Source organism: Epinephelus fuscoguttatus, linkage group LG10 (assembly GCF_011397635.1).
Source record: "Epinephelus fuscoguttatus linkage group LG10, E.fuscoguttatus.final_Chr_v1".
NCBI classification, from domain to species: domain Eukaryota; kingdom Metazoa; phylum Chordata; class Actinopteri; order Perciformes; family Serranidae; genus Epinephelus; species Epinephelus fuscoguttatus.
Window position 1 is genome coordinate 42,452,146 of NC_064761.1, and position 15,480 is coordinate 42,467,625.

Below are 15,480 nucleotides of genomic sequence, written 5' to 3' on the forward strand. Positions count from 1 at the left end.
CATGTGGTTTTACTCTTGTCTTTTCCTCCTTTGATGATTTATTCACTCCTTGGTTTCACGTGTCTCACATTCCACCCTCTCGTCAGTTTCTCATTGTCGAGATATTTCCTGTAAGAGGATGGATGTGTTTTCAAATTCAAACACATAACTGTACTTTATTCATCCATCTGTCTAACCAATCGAGACAACAGTTGCAGGTACTACCATCTGTCTGTAAACAAGCTCTAACAGAAGCAGATGGGGCTGGCATCAACCTGCAAGAGGAAGAGTGCATTTCTTAAAGGGTATGCACCCTTCCACGCTGCACCCCTTGCCCTCTAGCCTCCCTGGGGTGAAGCATCTGGGTCAGGTGATGTTTTAAGGTTTGGGGTGGCCTGGCAGGTCAGCAGAGATGGATGCACGAGAAGCATGGATTGATTACTGAACAGGCCTGCTGGGCATAGGCATAGGGGTCCAAAGTGTCAGGGGGCCCCCCTGGTCTTTACTTGCAAAATGCCACTCAAATTAACACATAGCAACCAGGAAGAGACTCAAAATGACCACAAAGAGACACAAAACGACCACAAAGAGATGCAAATGAACTGCAAAGAGACACAAAATAACTAAAAAATGGGCAAAACAACCACAAAGAAACACTAAATGACTACAAAGCAACAGAAAGCAACCACAAAAGACATAAAATTATATAAAAGAGACACAAACATACCTAAAAGACACAAACAACTACAAAAAGACATAAAACAACCACAAGGAGACACAAATGACTACAAAAAGACACAAAATAACAAAAAAATGGGCAAAATAACCACAAAGAGACACAAAGTGACTACAAAGCAACAGAAAACAACCACAAAAGATGTAAAATTACATAAAGGGACACAAAATTACCTAAAAGACACACAGATGACTACAAAAAGACACAAAACATCCTCAAGGAGGAGACACAAAACAACCTCAAGGAGGAGACACAAAATCACCTCAAAGACATACAAACGACAACAAAAAGAGACAAAACAACCACAAGGAGACACAAAACAACCACAAGGAGACACAAAATTACCTCAAAGACACACAAACGACAACAAAGACACAAAACAACCACAAAGAAACACTAAATGACTAAAAAGCAACAGAAAGCAACCACAAAAGACATAAAATTACATAAAAGAGACACAAACTTACCTAAAAGACACAAACAACTACAAAAAGACACCAAACAACCACAAGGAGACACAAAATGACTACAAAGAGACAGCAACCACAAAAGACGTAAAATTATATAAAGGGATACAAAATTACCTAAAAGACACACAGATGACTACAAAAAGACACTAAACAGCTGCAAAGAGACACAAAACAACCTCAAGGAGACACAAATTCACCTCAAAGACATACTAATGACAACAAAAAGACACATAACAGCCACAAGGAGACACAAAATGACTACAAAAAGACACAAAATAACTAAAAAAATGGGCAAAATAACCACAAAGAGATACAAAATGACTACAAAGCAACAGAAAATAACCACAAAAGACATAAAATTACATAAAAGGGACACAAAATTACCTAAAAGACACACAAATGACTACAAAAAGACACAAAACAACTTCAAGGAGGAGACACAAAATTTCAACAAGGAGACACAAATTCACCTCAAAGACATACAAACGACAACAAAAAGACACAAAACGACCACAAGGAGACACAAAATGACTACAAAGCGACACAAACAACTACAAAAAGATAAAAAAATGACCACAAGGAGACACAAAATGACTACAAAAAGACAAAAAAACGACCACAAGGAGACACAAGATGCATAATGACTATAAAAAGATACAAAGCCACCATAAAGTCTGCGTGTCTTGCTCTTATGTGAGACGAGTTGGGGCCCTTTGCATATCTGTGTCCAGGGGCCCATTGTCATTGTCTGAGAATCCACTCATGACAAGAAGTCTGAACATGTGAGGAGGCGTGAGGAAAAGAAGTGTAGCAGAGGAGCCAGGAGCCCAAACAAAGACGCAGGATATGAGGGTAAGCTGAGACCTGTAAGGCGAGGGTTGTTGTGATTGGAAAGTGTGTGAGTCTGCACACCTGCCTCACTGCGTGCATCTTTGAGCAAGTGTCTTCACTTCCAAACCTTTAATCCTGCCTCTCTTAAAAATAAACAACAGCTCGTCCTCCGTCTCACATGACCGTGGAAGCGAGCCTCGCAGGCAGCGGCTGTGATTTTGTGTTAAAGCAAAGAGACGAGAGGAGGAGGGACTGAAACAAATCCACCCCGGCAGCAAGTGACAGGAAGTGAGCTCGGGGAGCTGTGGTGCACGGCAGCTCACTCATGTTGTATTAAATATACATTTAAAAAAAACGGAGTGGAGTGTGCAGCATGTTCACACTCACACACCGCCCACAACAAACTCAGCTGAAGGGACCCAGTGTGTGTCGGGGTCAGCGTCAAGCATCCGCTCATCAATTGACTTGTAACCTCGACCCCTCTTAATGACAACCTTATCGGCTGCTTGCGTCACCTTCTGGCACTCTACCAATATGAAAGAGGACACCGGCACCTCAGGAGGTAATTGTATCCAATGAGGCCCAGCTCTCCCTGCCACGCTGGGGCCAAACCTCAGCCCGATCCCCTTTGACACATGGGACTGCATCATGCATATCTGGGGATGTTTCCACAAATAAGACATGAATAAATGACACAAGTGGGGTTGAATTACACAAATTTAAAAGACAGAGCGCTGCCCTGCTGGACCCTGGCATCCAAAAACATCAGCTCTCACAGAGAGACGGACTCTCACACTCAAACTCATGTGATCATTGGATGTTTTTGTCCCCAAAACAACCAGCATCTCACGACTTTTTCTTTTCTTCTTCCCTCCCTCCCCTTTGCCTCTGACCCCCCCTCCCCTGTCTTCTCCCCTCCCTCCCTTTAACCTCTCCTCTCTTCCCTCTTTCCCTCCTTCCTTCCCCTCCAGATTGTATAAATATCCCGTGAGCTGTTGGGGAGAGCTCAGTGTTACAGACCTGTCCACTGAGGAGAGACAGAACAAGAGAAGGGAGGATAGAAGAAGAAGAGACACCTGAGAAAAGAGTGAGACAAAGCAAGACAGAAATTCAGCATCAGGAAATTGGGATTTAGTAGATGATTAAAGGAGAATCCCACCAGAGAGCTGACAAATAGACAAAGGCTGCACAGAAGGAAGAAAGTGATTCTTCAGAGAGAGACTTTAAACTTCTGATCTGTGTGGACGGACCGTCTCCAGTATGTTCCTCCTTCTCTCGCTCTGCATGTGTGGGCTCCTGCTGCAAGGTGACGCACAGGACCGAGCTGCTCTGTGGAGAGGAAACGACCGCAGTGGAAGATGCCAGTACACCTTCACTGTGCCCAGCCCTGTCGAGGCCAGCTGCCCGCAAACCGGGGGCCCCGAGATGGAGGGCCTGAAGGCTAGACTAAGCCTGCTGGAGGCGCTGGTGTCCCGACTGACCGGAGGGGACACTGCAGGTTCCCAAGGGGCTGGAGCTGGAGCCAGAGCTCAGTCTGGGCTTCAGGAGGCTCTGAACCGGGTCACGGGGGAGAGGAACCTGCTGCAGGGGGCGAAGGAGCGTCTGGAGAAGGAGCTGGAGGGGCTTCAGCGCAGGATGGAGGAGATGAGGAGGGAGACGGAGAGGCTGAGGAACAGACCCTGTCCTCCACAGACCCCCGTGGTGCCACCGAGCCCCCCTCTGCAGGACAGTGGCCTGACAAGACCTGCTGGGGGTAAGAGTTACACTCAAACCACCACACACTTTAGGAGCTATCCAAAAAATGTTAATGACATTTATAAATAGGAGATTAGATTTATGGCTCATATATGTTTTTATATTTCGACCTCCCCTATCAATCCTGCAATTAAGATGCACAACTAGACCTGCTGACAGGCTGTCCTCTGTTGAAATATGTATCCAGTGACTGTGACTGAAGGATAAATTGAAGCTCTAATGTCATCAGTTAATGATGCATTAATCCACACAATATTCCAGTGCTTTGCACAGGCACAGGGGTCCCATGTGTGTGTGTGTGTTTGCAGCAACAAAGATAGCCAGTATAACTCCCCCTGACACCATATCTTCCTCCATATATCCCCTGACATACAACAGTGGAATAATGCGTGTGCACACATGTACCTTTTTGTGTGTTTGATGTCTTGGCTGCCCCATTACTTGGCTCAGGTTTCCGTTGTTTATGGGTGATGGTGGCAGGCCACAGAGGGTCACTTCAGTATTTATGAGCAGATCCTGCTTTCTTTATGACTGGTGTTTCCCTCTGCATGGCGAGCACGGCGTGAATAGCCTGGTTGGGAAGGAGGGGGGGGGCTGAAATGTGATGCACACTCTGGAAGTGGTAGTTCCGTGCCAGGGTCTCATCTCAGGGCTTTTGATGACGCCGGGTGGGTCAGGGCTGGAGAGGGGGGCGCAGAGGGCTTAGGGCCAAGAACACTATACTTCCAGGGGTTAGAGGGCTGCACAGAGCTGGGGAGTTATCTTGGAGCCAGTGAGGTTAAGCTCCGGTATTCTGTGTGTTTGCAGTGGCCAAACATCTGTTTAATTAGCCCGTGTGCTCGTCTTTTCACCCACCATCCCCCTTTCTTTCCTCAGTTGAGCCATCGCTCTGTTTGCCCTCCTGGCTCCCAGAGTGTAGTGCCCGTAAATCCGAGATTGCCAGCAGCAATAAATCCTTCCTTGCCATCTCCCCGTCCAGCAGACATCTCTACTCTGTCTGCATCAGGAGAGTTTATATACTCTGTCTCCTGCATACTCAAGGTTATCTGTTAAGCTCCTCATGTTTGCACCTGCAGGCTTAAATACACAGAGAGAGAGAGAGAGAGAGAGACCCTTAGAGCGAGAGGCAGATGTGGAATAGATCATAGTGAGAGGACGATACAGAACAAGAGCAAAGGGATAAAAGTGTTTTAGCATGGATCATAACTTTAAAAGAAAACACTTTAAGTTTAGAACTCAAACAGAGGTTATGACTTTCAATAACAATTATAACCCCAAAATATATCAGCTGATATATTGTGATGTTGATTTATGACTTCAAACATGACCTTTTACAAGCCAGCAAGCCTTTAAGCTAAAGTTACCATATTCTTTTTGTCATTGTTCTGCAAGTCACAAGTATGGCTCAAGTCTTTGCGCTCAAGTCCCAAAACAAGACTGACAAGTCCTGAGTCACATCCCATCTTGGTTTTTTGGAGCCAGAAGTGACCATATTTGGGTGAAAGGCTGGCGCTGTGGAGGAGTGGGGGGTGGATCTGACTGAGAAGCCAAGGACACTACTGGCAGACAGCCTGTCACTCAAAACAGCCCCACCCTTAATTATGCATGACTCTAAGCTTTAATAAAGAAAATTAATTAAATTAGCTGCAGAGACCCAAACTGTTTTTTTGTACGAGGCTGTAAACATGTTTATTTCGGCTGTAAAGTTGGGCATTTTAACACGGGGGTCTGTGGGGACTGACTGGCTTCCAGAGCCAGCCTCAAGTGGCCATTGAAATAAGTGTCATATTTGGCACCTTGTGCTGGCTTCATTTTTGAACCCCGGAGGTTGCTGCTTGGTCTTCGTCTGTAATTTTCTACCTACATGTTTTGCATGCTTTTATTAGCTTTTTCTTGACCACCGCATAGTTTTTGTTCGCTAACGCACTTATCTTTTGTAGCTTTTTTTTCCTCAACTGGCGCTCAGTAATGTAATGTCAGTTCTTAATGGTTCTGTCCTACAGCTTGACTGGATGCTACTGGATGGGTTCCACCAAAGTGGATCTTGGGAGTTAACGTGTCGACTTGCTGGGGATGAAAAGCGCTTATGATCTTTTTGATCTTTGTGCTTGGGGGAATGTATCAAGTGTTTTTTAGTCAAAAGACAAACGTCCAAGTGGGTGCTAAAGTTCAGTTTTAGTTGCAAGTCTTTCTGATTTTGTCAAGTCAAGTTTCAAGTGATCAAATTTGTGACTTAAGACTGACTCGAGTCCAAGTCATGTGACTCAAGTCCACGTCTCTGCTGGCCTGTGCTCAAAGCAGAACTAATATAAATACGTGCCTAAACAAGTTATAGTTGGTCACTGAGGAGAGCATGCATGTGCAGTTTATCAGGTTTAGCCCAGTACCAAAACACAGCTGATTTCACTGTGTCTTTCATATGTTTACTTTTCATGAGTGTGCAGCCAGCAGTCATAAATGATGCTCTGTTAACTCCTAAGATGTTCCAGTCAACATACACATCACGCAGAAGGCAAAGGGACTAAATGGACAGATTGTGGCTGATTTTTAGATCAATTTAAGTGTGTTTTTTCTATCTGTTGACTGAACCATGAATTATGAATATGGAGGAAAAATAAAAGCCTGGATGCAAAAATGTTCATGACAACAATATTATGGGAATGCTCCAGCTGAACTCTGTAAGCAGCAGTTGATTCGGCTGCTGGCTCCTCTGGCTGAGCCTCCCCCTGGAAATTAAGCCCTGTCTGGTCTGCGAGGTTTATGGTAGTCTGCTCAGTGACATCCCAAACAAAGAGGCAGGATATGAGGGCACATATGGCACACGCACACACACACACACCACGGGGAAAAGACAGTAAGAGAACGTGGCTGTTTACCTGGGATGATGATGAATGGCTGTGTCCTCTGGGAACAGCCTCACTTTAACCCCCGCGGTAACCCTCAAAACACCATTGACCTTTTTCTTTACAAACTTCTAAACGGGCTCAACCCTTACCTTTAACAACTTTCTCATGCCAGCTCCCCTCTCCTCGTCATCAACGCTGAGAATCAACATCAGCTTCCAGATGCTGGTGCTTAATGTTCTCTGCATCATTAGGGCTCATTATGCGCCTGAAATCACCGGACAAACCACACGTGCAAGAACACAGAGGGCACGTGCTCACACAAACAAATACCTGAGGACACACACACACACACACACTTTATATATATTGTCATGAAAACATTTTTGAGAAGCTAATTTGTCTTTTGTAAACATCAGTGTTTGTGTTTCCAGGCAGTAATGGTTTCAGGAAGGAGTGAAAATGAGGACAGGGTTGAGGGTAAATGGGGAGAAACAAGAGAAGGGATGAATAAAGGAGGCTGATACCTGACAGTTATACAGGGGAGAGGAGGCCAAATGACTGGTTTAAAGTTTTGAGGGCATAAAGCTGAGAGCGCTGATGAGATGGGTGTTGAATGTGTGTGTGTGTTATGGTCGTACAATCTACCGACTGCCTGACTCCGGAGCAGCTGGGAATCCATTCAGCGGTGTTTGTTTTCTGCTGTCACATTCCCTGCTGTCAGTAGAGCCATAGCCACGTTTGGGTACACAAACAATCTCCCTTAACTATTGTACGCTGCTGTGAAATGTGCAACAGGAATCACTAAACTCAGCCTGTGTGTGTGTGTTTAGGTTCCAATCCAATGTCTCACCTGATGACCAGGCCCAACAGGCAGGGAGACAGCAGTAGTTTGAGAGGTGGGACACGTTTCCTGCAGCATCACCTCCACCTTGCAGTTTCTTATTCAGCTAAACCCATGTCTCCATCTCTCCCTGTCAGACTCAGCGTGGCAGTACGGACCTCCGGGCTTCCAGGAGCTGAAGGCCGAGGTGACAGAGGTGCCAGCTCCTGATGGATCTGAGGACAACACAGGTCTGTCTTTTCAGTTTAAATTATTCTTTGAATCTAGGTTTTCTAACAAGTCAGGCATCCATAGTTTTCCATTTCTGCTATTTGCAAACTCGTCCAATCCATTATAGTGAACATCAAGACATTAATTTTTATTTAACACACTGCAGACTTTTAAAATCAGTCTCTACTTTAATGGCCATACTGTGCAATGGAAATGCAATTTGACAAAAGTGCGCCATCAACCATCATCATGCAAATCCCTGGATTGTTTTCGTGTTACGCAAGAACAAATGGTTTTAGGAATGCAATAAAAAATGTTAGAAAAACCTTTACTCTGCACCACAAACAAAACCACAAACCATAGTAAGATAACCGATGAACATTTTGAAAAATAATGTAACACCCAAGTTCACTTTCACATAGCTCCAGGTGAACTTCAGTAACAAAGCCAACAGTCAGCTGTAATATAAAAGCAATTAAAAGTTAGTGTGTCCTGCTGCACCCCCTGTGGTGCACCAATTTATAGGCTGGTGCACTGGAAGTATACGATATGTGGATAACCAAAACTACACACAAAATAAGCCTCTTTATTCAACAGAAAACACCCAAACTTCTACCAATAACACACCAAACCTTTAATTATATCACCACAACTCCACAGGTGAGCTCCCACTGCACCAGTTGCTCTCGTATACCAAGGCCAACACCAACTGCAGCACTGAAAGATAAAACCATACATTAAAGAATATAATATTCTAATTCTATAATATTTATACTTAGAAACCAGGACGTGTTCGCACCACTTTGCTGCCTCAACAAAAACATTTATTTAAAACACAAAGTTTGTTTGGCTTACCAGGCATGTGCACAGGAGTGTTAACAAATGTAGAATGAAGCTCACACACCTGTGCTCCATGAGCCTCTTAACAGCTCAGGTGCTCTCACCTTGATTGGCCATATTTCGCCTGGGTCCTAGTGTCCCCCTGCTACAATAAAAAATGTGATTGAATCCACCAGTTAGTTGCTAGTTAAAGGGAAATTTCAGTTTATTTCAACCTGTCTCCTATTGTCCTAAATTTGTTTCAAGTGACTAGTGACACAGAAATAATAGTTAGCATGTTAGCTGTTAGCCTAGATACAGCCAGGGCGCATAGTAGTGTCAGACCTGTTAAAATGTAAGTGAAGGGGCAACCTTCAAGTGCAAAGTTAGTCCACTAAACAAGCTTTTTTTCCACAAAGACCGCCTCATATCATTAGGATAAATGTCAGAGAACATATAGAAAATGACATGTAAACGTGTTGTCTTACCTTACCGGTGTGCTGCCATGTTTGTTTACCATTTAGCTCTGCTTTCCAAAGCATGGCCGAAATCTCGCGAGAACAAGCAGCAACAGCTGGAAGGCAGAACCGGACAGTAGCCTGAAAAGTTCATTCATTTATTTTATGAAAGATTTATAGAATAATGGCTGACTTTTTGCCAGACTTTGACTTTGTGGAGGAGGAATTTGATTTTGCAGAGTTTGATGGCCGCCCTTATTTATTTGAGCCAGAATATACTGACGAAGAGCTTGTGAAATTGAAGAACGGAGGAGGAGAGAGAGAGAGGCAACAGGTAGAGGACGAGAGAGGAGGAATGGCTGCTGCAAGGCTGCGTAGCTCTGGAGATTGGTGGTGTACCTGTGAATGCTGTGCCCCAGTGCCCACAGAAGAGGAATGCCTCTGCTGCAAGGAATGGGACCGGTTGCAGCCTTATTTTCAAGGTCTGGATGTGACCGAGGACGAGACACCTCCACCTGGAGTAGTATCCAGCTGGGCTTTATCTAGAGCTCGCGAGACATATTTTGGCCGTGCTTTGGAAAGCAGAGCTAAATGGTAAACAAACATGGCAGCACACCGGTAAGGTAAGACAACACGTTTACATGTGGTTTTCTATATGTTCTCTGACATTTATCCTAACGATATGAGGCGGTCTTTGTGGAAAAAAAGCTTGTTTAGTGGACTAACTTTGCACTTGAAGTATGCCCTTTCACTTTTAACAGGTCTGACGCTACTATGCGCCCTGGCTGTATCTAGGCTAACAGCTAACATGCTAACTATTATTTTTATGTCACTAGTCACTTGAAACAAATTTAGGACGATAGGAGACAGGTTGAAATAAACTGAAATTTTGCTTTAAAGGAACCTTGTGGAGTCTTTGACCACTGACAGCACTGTGGAGCCTTTTGTTTGTATTGTGCATACTCACAATGACACGCCATCAGTGTGATACACATTCCTCCGTCCTATCCCACTGATCAACAGTTGGTAGCTTTGACGCACAAACTGCAAAGAAATGGCAACCCAGCTTAAATTTATGTAAACAATACAAGATGTAAAAATATTTTTTTAAAAAAAATGTCTGCAAGTGTTTTACAAGTTTTTGTGTCGAGTTTCTCACGGCAACAATGATCTTTGAAATTGTTCTGGCATTGAGTGAGAGCTCTGTCATGGCAGTGTCAAAACGGGCTGAAATGCACACACTCATTTGCAGTGTCTATTTATGTCCACTAAAAGTGCTTGTTTTTGCCACTGACATTGGGTTTTTAGTATTTAGTAAGTGTCTGACACACATTATGGAAAGGTTCTCTACACAGATAGACCTTTTTATTAAAGAGTAAGATGCTTTTTGTTGAACCAGGAACAGCCCCAACCCACCAGACTCCATTTAGATAAACAGTAATTTTAGCATTGTATTATACACTTCTTTTAAAGTCAACAGAATTAAAGTTAAACTCACAAAAGCATCTTAGTGAGTCTTTCCACTGTTCCAACAACACTGTTCATCGCCCCTATTTTGGTTGAAATAAACCTTTAAAGTTCATCCAGTTAGATGTGAAGATATGCTGCCTCTCTACATAAAATCCACTCACAACAGCTACTACCCCTCTCACTCACCCCTTCTTCCTCCTCCTCCTCCCCCTCTGTCCATCTGACCTGGCAAACATGACACTCAACCCCCCCTGCTGACAGCCTCAAAGCAAATACTGCTATTAATACTGCAGCATTTGGGGCAAGAATACCAGAGTCATGCCAATCCGCAGGTATGAGGGCCTGCCCGGGTTTCACGTTTGTGTCGTAAATGTAAAAGGAAAGCACCCCTAACAAGGGTGTCACACGCTGTTAACCCCTCCCCCTTCTCAAATCTGCACCATGTGCTACTGAATGCCTCTCAGCAGGTTCGATTGTTTGGGAGATCATAAAAATACACGTGCAGTTAACACGTGAAGTCATACAATCTCTGATGAGACCACACCGCAGGGAGGTTAAATGGTAATGGTGTGTATTTATAAGACGTATATTTCTATCCAGCCTTGATCTGGTGCTACGTCCCGGACCGGAGAGCAACTGTGTATTTTAGGAAGTGGTAAATATACAGCCTGCCTTATCGTTTTCCCAGTAAGACAAGCAGCGGGAAGTTCCTGCCCAGGATGAATTGCTCTGATGGCGGTGACTCAGACAAAGTTGAGGCTAACAGAGATGTCAGGCAGCATCTCTAGACATGATGTCTGTCTCTATGATGAGAGATGATGACCTCATCTCACCCCTGACCAGCTATCAGATTACCTTCATCATCCCCTCGGCCACATACATGTAGATCCCCTTTAATGTGCCACTGACCCCATGACTTGTCTCCTGAAGTCACCTCAACGGAATACTTCACCCCCCAAAATGACCGTTCGTATATGAATTACTCGCCCCATGTTACATTAAATTCATGAAGTAAACTTTGTTTTTCTCGCATGCCTCTACGGTGAACAAAAAATCCAAAAACGGAGTAAACTCTTGATGAACTGGGGGTCTGCACTGAAAAACAATAAAACTAGCTATATCAAAACATCCATTTACAAACTCTCACACAGTTTGCGAGGTGCAAGTCTCAAGTCTCATTTATCCAGTTGTCTGCTCATTACTCCTGACACACACAGCCCTCTCTGATGGGGAGCTGAGCTCAAAGTGAAACTTATCTATGCTCAAGTCACAGCCAGACTTCACTGACAAAAACGGTAATTTTGCCTCGCTGAACACAAGAGTTGCTGGTGTACCACTGCAGCCATCTCTGTTTGTGTTATTGTGTGACCTTGGTGAATTGAAACTAACACTTTGAAACACTTAATATAGGCAGCTGAGATGAGCAGCTTAAAATTTAATTAAAAATTAAAGTACTGAGCATACGCTTGGATAAATGAGACCCCTATAACTTCCATTCATCCTGATTTTTACAGTTTTTGGATTCTTTCTTTATCAGATGCGAGAAAAATACATTTTTTTTTCACAAATTCCCAAAAGGTCATTTGAGGGGTGGAGTATTTCTTTCAGTCAGATCAACTTTATAAAGAACATTTTGATTTGAGGATGACTGTTTTGCAAGATCGTTGAAGCCCCTCATTGTTTCCCAATCGTCCTTAAACCCAACCCAAACCAACTGTAACCAAAGACTTAAAACGCCATGTGTTTTTGGTCAAGCCAATTGGCTAAAATGGGGCAATGGCGGGATATATGCACGTACATGGTCGCAGCCATTGTAAATTCATGCTTGTTTGAACGTGTCTCACAAATCACGTTCCGTCTCCTTCCTGTTCGCAGGTTGTGGGGAGCTGGTTTCTGTTGGTGAGCCGGTCACACACAGGAAGGCAGACAACATAGCAGGTAAATACGGTGTCTGGATGCAGGACCCTGAAGCCGTCTCGCCTTATGGACCCAGCATGGTGTGGCGAATCGACACCATAGGCTCTGACGTCAGGCAGCTGTTTGGATATGACGACATGGATCAACTCGCTAAAGGCTTTCCATCTAAGGTCAGTGTCACGTGGATGATATTTGGTCATGGGAATGAGCCAAAAAATCTGAGGTCATTCCTAGTTATTGTCTCATGTTTTCCCGTTACAGGTCCTGATATTGCCAGAGCTGGTGGAGAGCACTGGTGCCACTCTGTACCGAGGCTCTCTGTATTATCAGAGGCGTCGTAGCCGCTCCATCATCCGCTTCGACCTGGCCTCTGAGACCACCGCTGCCCGTCGTGACCTCCCCCACGCCGGCTTCCACGGCCAGTACCCCTACTCCTGGGGCGGCTACACGGACATCGACCTGTCTGTGGATGAGAAGGGGCTGTGGGCCGTCTACTCCACCAGCAAGGCCAAAGGAGCCATCGTGATCTCGCAGCTGGACCCACACAGTCTGGAGGTGAAGAGGAGCTGGGAGACCAACATCAGGAAGAACTCTGTAGCCAACTCCTTCATCATCTGCGGCAAGCTGTACACCGTGGCCAGCTACACGGCGCCCGACACCATCATCAACTACATGTACGATACTGAAACCAGCCAGGGGAAGTCCGTCTTCATCCCCTTCAAGAACAAGTACCGCTACAACAGCATGATCGACTATAATCTGGCCCAGAGGAAGCTGTTCGCCTGGGACAACTTCCACATGGTGTCCTATGACATCCGGCTGGGGCGCCAGCAGGCCAACTAGGGCCGCCATGAGTGACTGCTGAAAAGCGACATTTGCTCACCTGTTCCTGCTTCAAAGACTCAAAGCATTAGAGCATAATGTGTGTGGTAGTCGTAGTTACAAAGACAACACCATCAGCGTGTAGAAAGGCCTAACTACCAAACTCCAACGTGAAATGAAGACGTTTCAGGAACAGTGTCCCCCGCAGGTGTGCTTTTTATTTTTATTTTCTTCAGTGGGAGGGCTTTTGCTGTGGCACGGCCCACAAGCATGTTTGTAGAGGAATTATTTTTGTACTGCCTTTAATTCAGATGTATAATTTTGTTGTTTTCTTGATAAACTATATATATATTTGAGGACTGAAAGATTAATGCATTTTATTACAAGCTAAGTGGGATAATCAAAGCATACAACTACCAACACAAACTCCTGTGGTACTACACGCCCTGCAGTGTTTCACCTGTCAACATCTTGTATTAAATAAACCGCTCTCTCACTCAGCATGTATTGAATATTGCATGTACTTGTACACTGTAGTCAACGCAATGACATAATGTTCAAATGAAATAAACTTCTTCCTAAATTACAAGAGTTTATGTGGCCATTATTGTATCATACTGTGCACTTCAGACAAGTATTTGTACCACTTTAAGAGGGCTTATAGGCTGTAAACAAATAACTTTATTAATCGTTAACAAATCATATACATTGCTGGTTGCTGACAAATAAAAACCCCTGATATGGTCACTAAAATCTGAACTCCTAGATTGTTTGGTGTGAGTTGCTGAGTGTTGGAAGTATCGGACGTAGAGATGTCTGCCTTCTCTCCAGAACTAGATGGCACAAAAAATTAAAAAAACTCAACAGCAATGTCTCTGCAGAAATCATGACCCAATTACTAAAGCTAATCCACACACCTTGTTGTGAGCAGTTTCATGTAGGAACCATTTTCTCTCCACCGAATCACGATGCAGAAGGAAGCGTGCATCTACTCATGGACAAAGCTCGTGCTCCTGAGCTGTAACTTTAGCCACCTTGGGGGTGTTTGAAGCTAGCAGTAGATGTTTCCTTCTGCTCGGTGATGTGATGCATTTGACAGATGTAGATCCTAGAAAGAAAATAGTTCCTGCATGAAACTGCTCACAACAAGGTCTGTGGATTATCTTGAGTGACCAGGTCATGATTTCTGGAAGGAAACATTGCTGTTGAGTTTTTCAAATGTAGTTTTTGGCGCTTTGAGCACCACAAGCTGATCTAGTTTCATTATATTGGAGAAAAGGCAGACATCTGTGAAGGATGGTATCTCCAACACTCAGAGAAAAATGCATTTTTGATTTTGGGGCAAACTGTCCCCTTTGGCTAAATGAACCATAAACCAACTGAAAAAAGGGAAAGTTTGAAATGGTGCTCTTTTTCTGACTTGTGAGAGTGACTTTTTGGAGAGGTGTGGTTCTCACAGGACAGCAATGTCTTGTTTTATAAATCACTTTCAGCTAGCCAAGCTGTGAAAACATGACTGTTGAGTCAAAAGTAATACATCATGAAATCCCTGCATTTATTACTTGCAGAGACAAAACTTTTTTCGTTAGATCTTCTGAAATTTTATGTTTAAATATGCAAAGTCTGATTAAATATTTGCTTTTTGCATCCATTTCCAGAATAGAAATCTGAACTAAAACAAACAGCTATTTGTGTATTTTGGACTGTTTCTTTCCACTAGTCTCAGAGTCTGAACAGATTAGTTCAGTTAAGACAAGCTTCTTTCAATTTAGACTCCTGAGTAAAGTGAAGGCCTACCTCCCTCCACATGACTTTGAGAGAGAGGAATTCATGCCTTCATCTTTTCGCGTCTAGACTATTGTAATTCTGTGTATGTTGGACTCGACCAGTCATCACTGCCGCGTTTGCAGGTGATTCAAAATGCAGCAGCCCGCCGGCGTGATCACATCACACCTGCACTGGCCTCCTTACACACACGCCAATGAGAGCGTTGAGGTCTACAAATCTATCACTGCTGGAGGTTCTAAGATCCAGGCTCAAAAGTAAAGGCGACAGTATCTCTCCTGATTGAAATAGGAGCTGCCCCAACTCTGAAGCATTTTAAATCCCTTTTGAAAACACATTTCTTCTCTCTGGCCTTCAGCACTTGTTAAGCATGACATCTTGTTCTTATGATCTTTTTATTGTTCACTGTATGATGTTGTATTGTTTATTTTATTCGGCTTATTTTATTCATTACTGATTCTATTTATAATGCATAGCCTGTTCAGCACTTTGGTCAACTGAGGTTGTTTTTAAATGTGCTATATAAATAAATTTGACTAGA

General features: G+C 43.9%; 1 protein-coding gene across 2 annotated transcripts; it reads left to right on the top strand.

Moving 5' to 3' along the window:
* Positions 1-3,037: 3,037 nt before the first annotated feature.
* On the top strand, positions 3,038-13,743 carry myoc (myocilin). Of its 2 annotated transcripts, XM_049588204.1 has the most exons (5): positions 3,038-3,769; positions 7,448-7,513; positions 7,596-7,688; positions 12,291-12,502; positions 12,594-13,743. In XM_049588204.1, exons 1-5 carry the CDS (start codon positions 3,277-3,279, stop codon positions 13,173-13,175), a joined length of 1,446 nt encoding a protein of 481 aa, XP_049444161.1. In that variant the 5' UTR covers positions 3,038-3,276; the 3' UTR covers positions 13,176-13,743. The 2 variants fall into 2 exon arrangements, with proteins under 2 accessions (XP_049444161.1, XP_049444162.1); XM_049588205.1 differs by lacking the exon at positions 7,448-7,513.
* The last annotated feature ends 1,737 nt before the right edge of the window (positions 13,744-15,480 follow it).

What these genes read in the sequence shown, in the direction of transcription:
- myoc (XM_049588204.1), top strand. Translation starts at nt 3,277, where the DNA reads ATGTTCCTCCTTCTCTCGCTCTGCATGTGTGGGCTCCTGCTGCAAGGT. An exon ending in CCTGACAAGACCTGCTGGGG is followed by an intron (nt 3,770 to 7,447) that starts GTAAGAGTTACA and finishes GTGTGTGTTTAG; the next exon opens with GTTCCAATCCAATGTCTCAC. An exon ending in AGACAGCAGTAGTTTGAGAG is followed by an intron (nt 7,514 to 7,595) that starts GTGGGACACGTT and finishes TCTCCCTGTCAG; the next exon opens with ACTCAGCGTGGCAGTACGGA.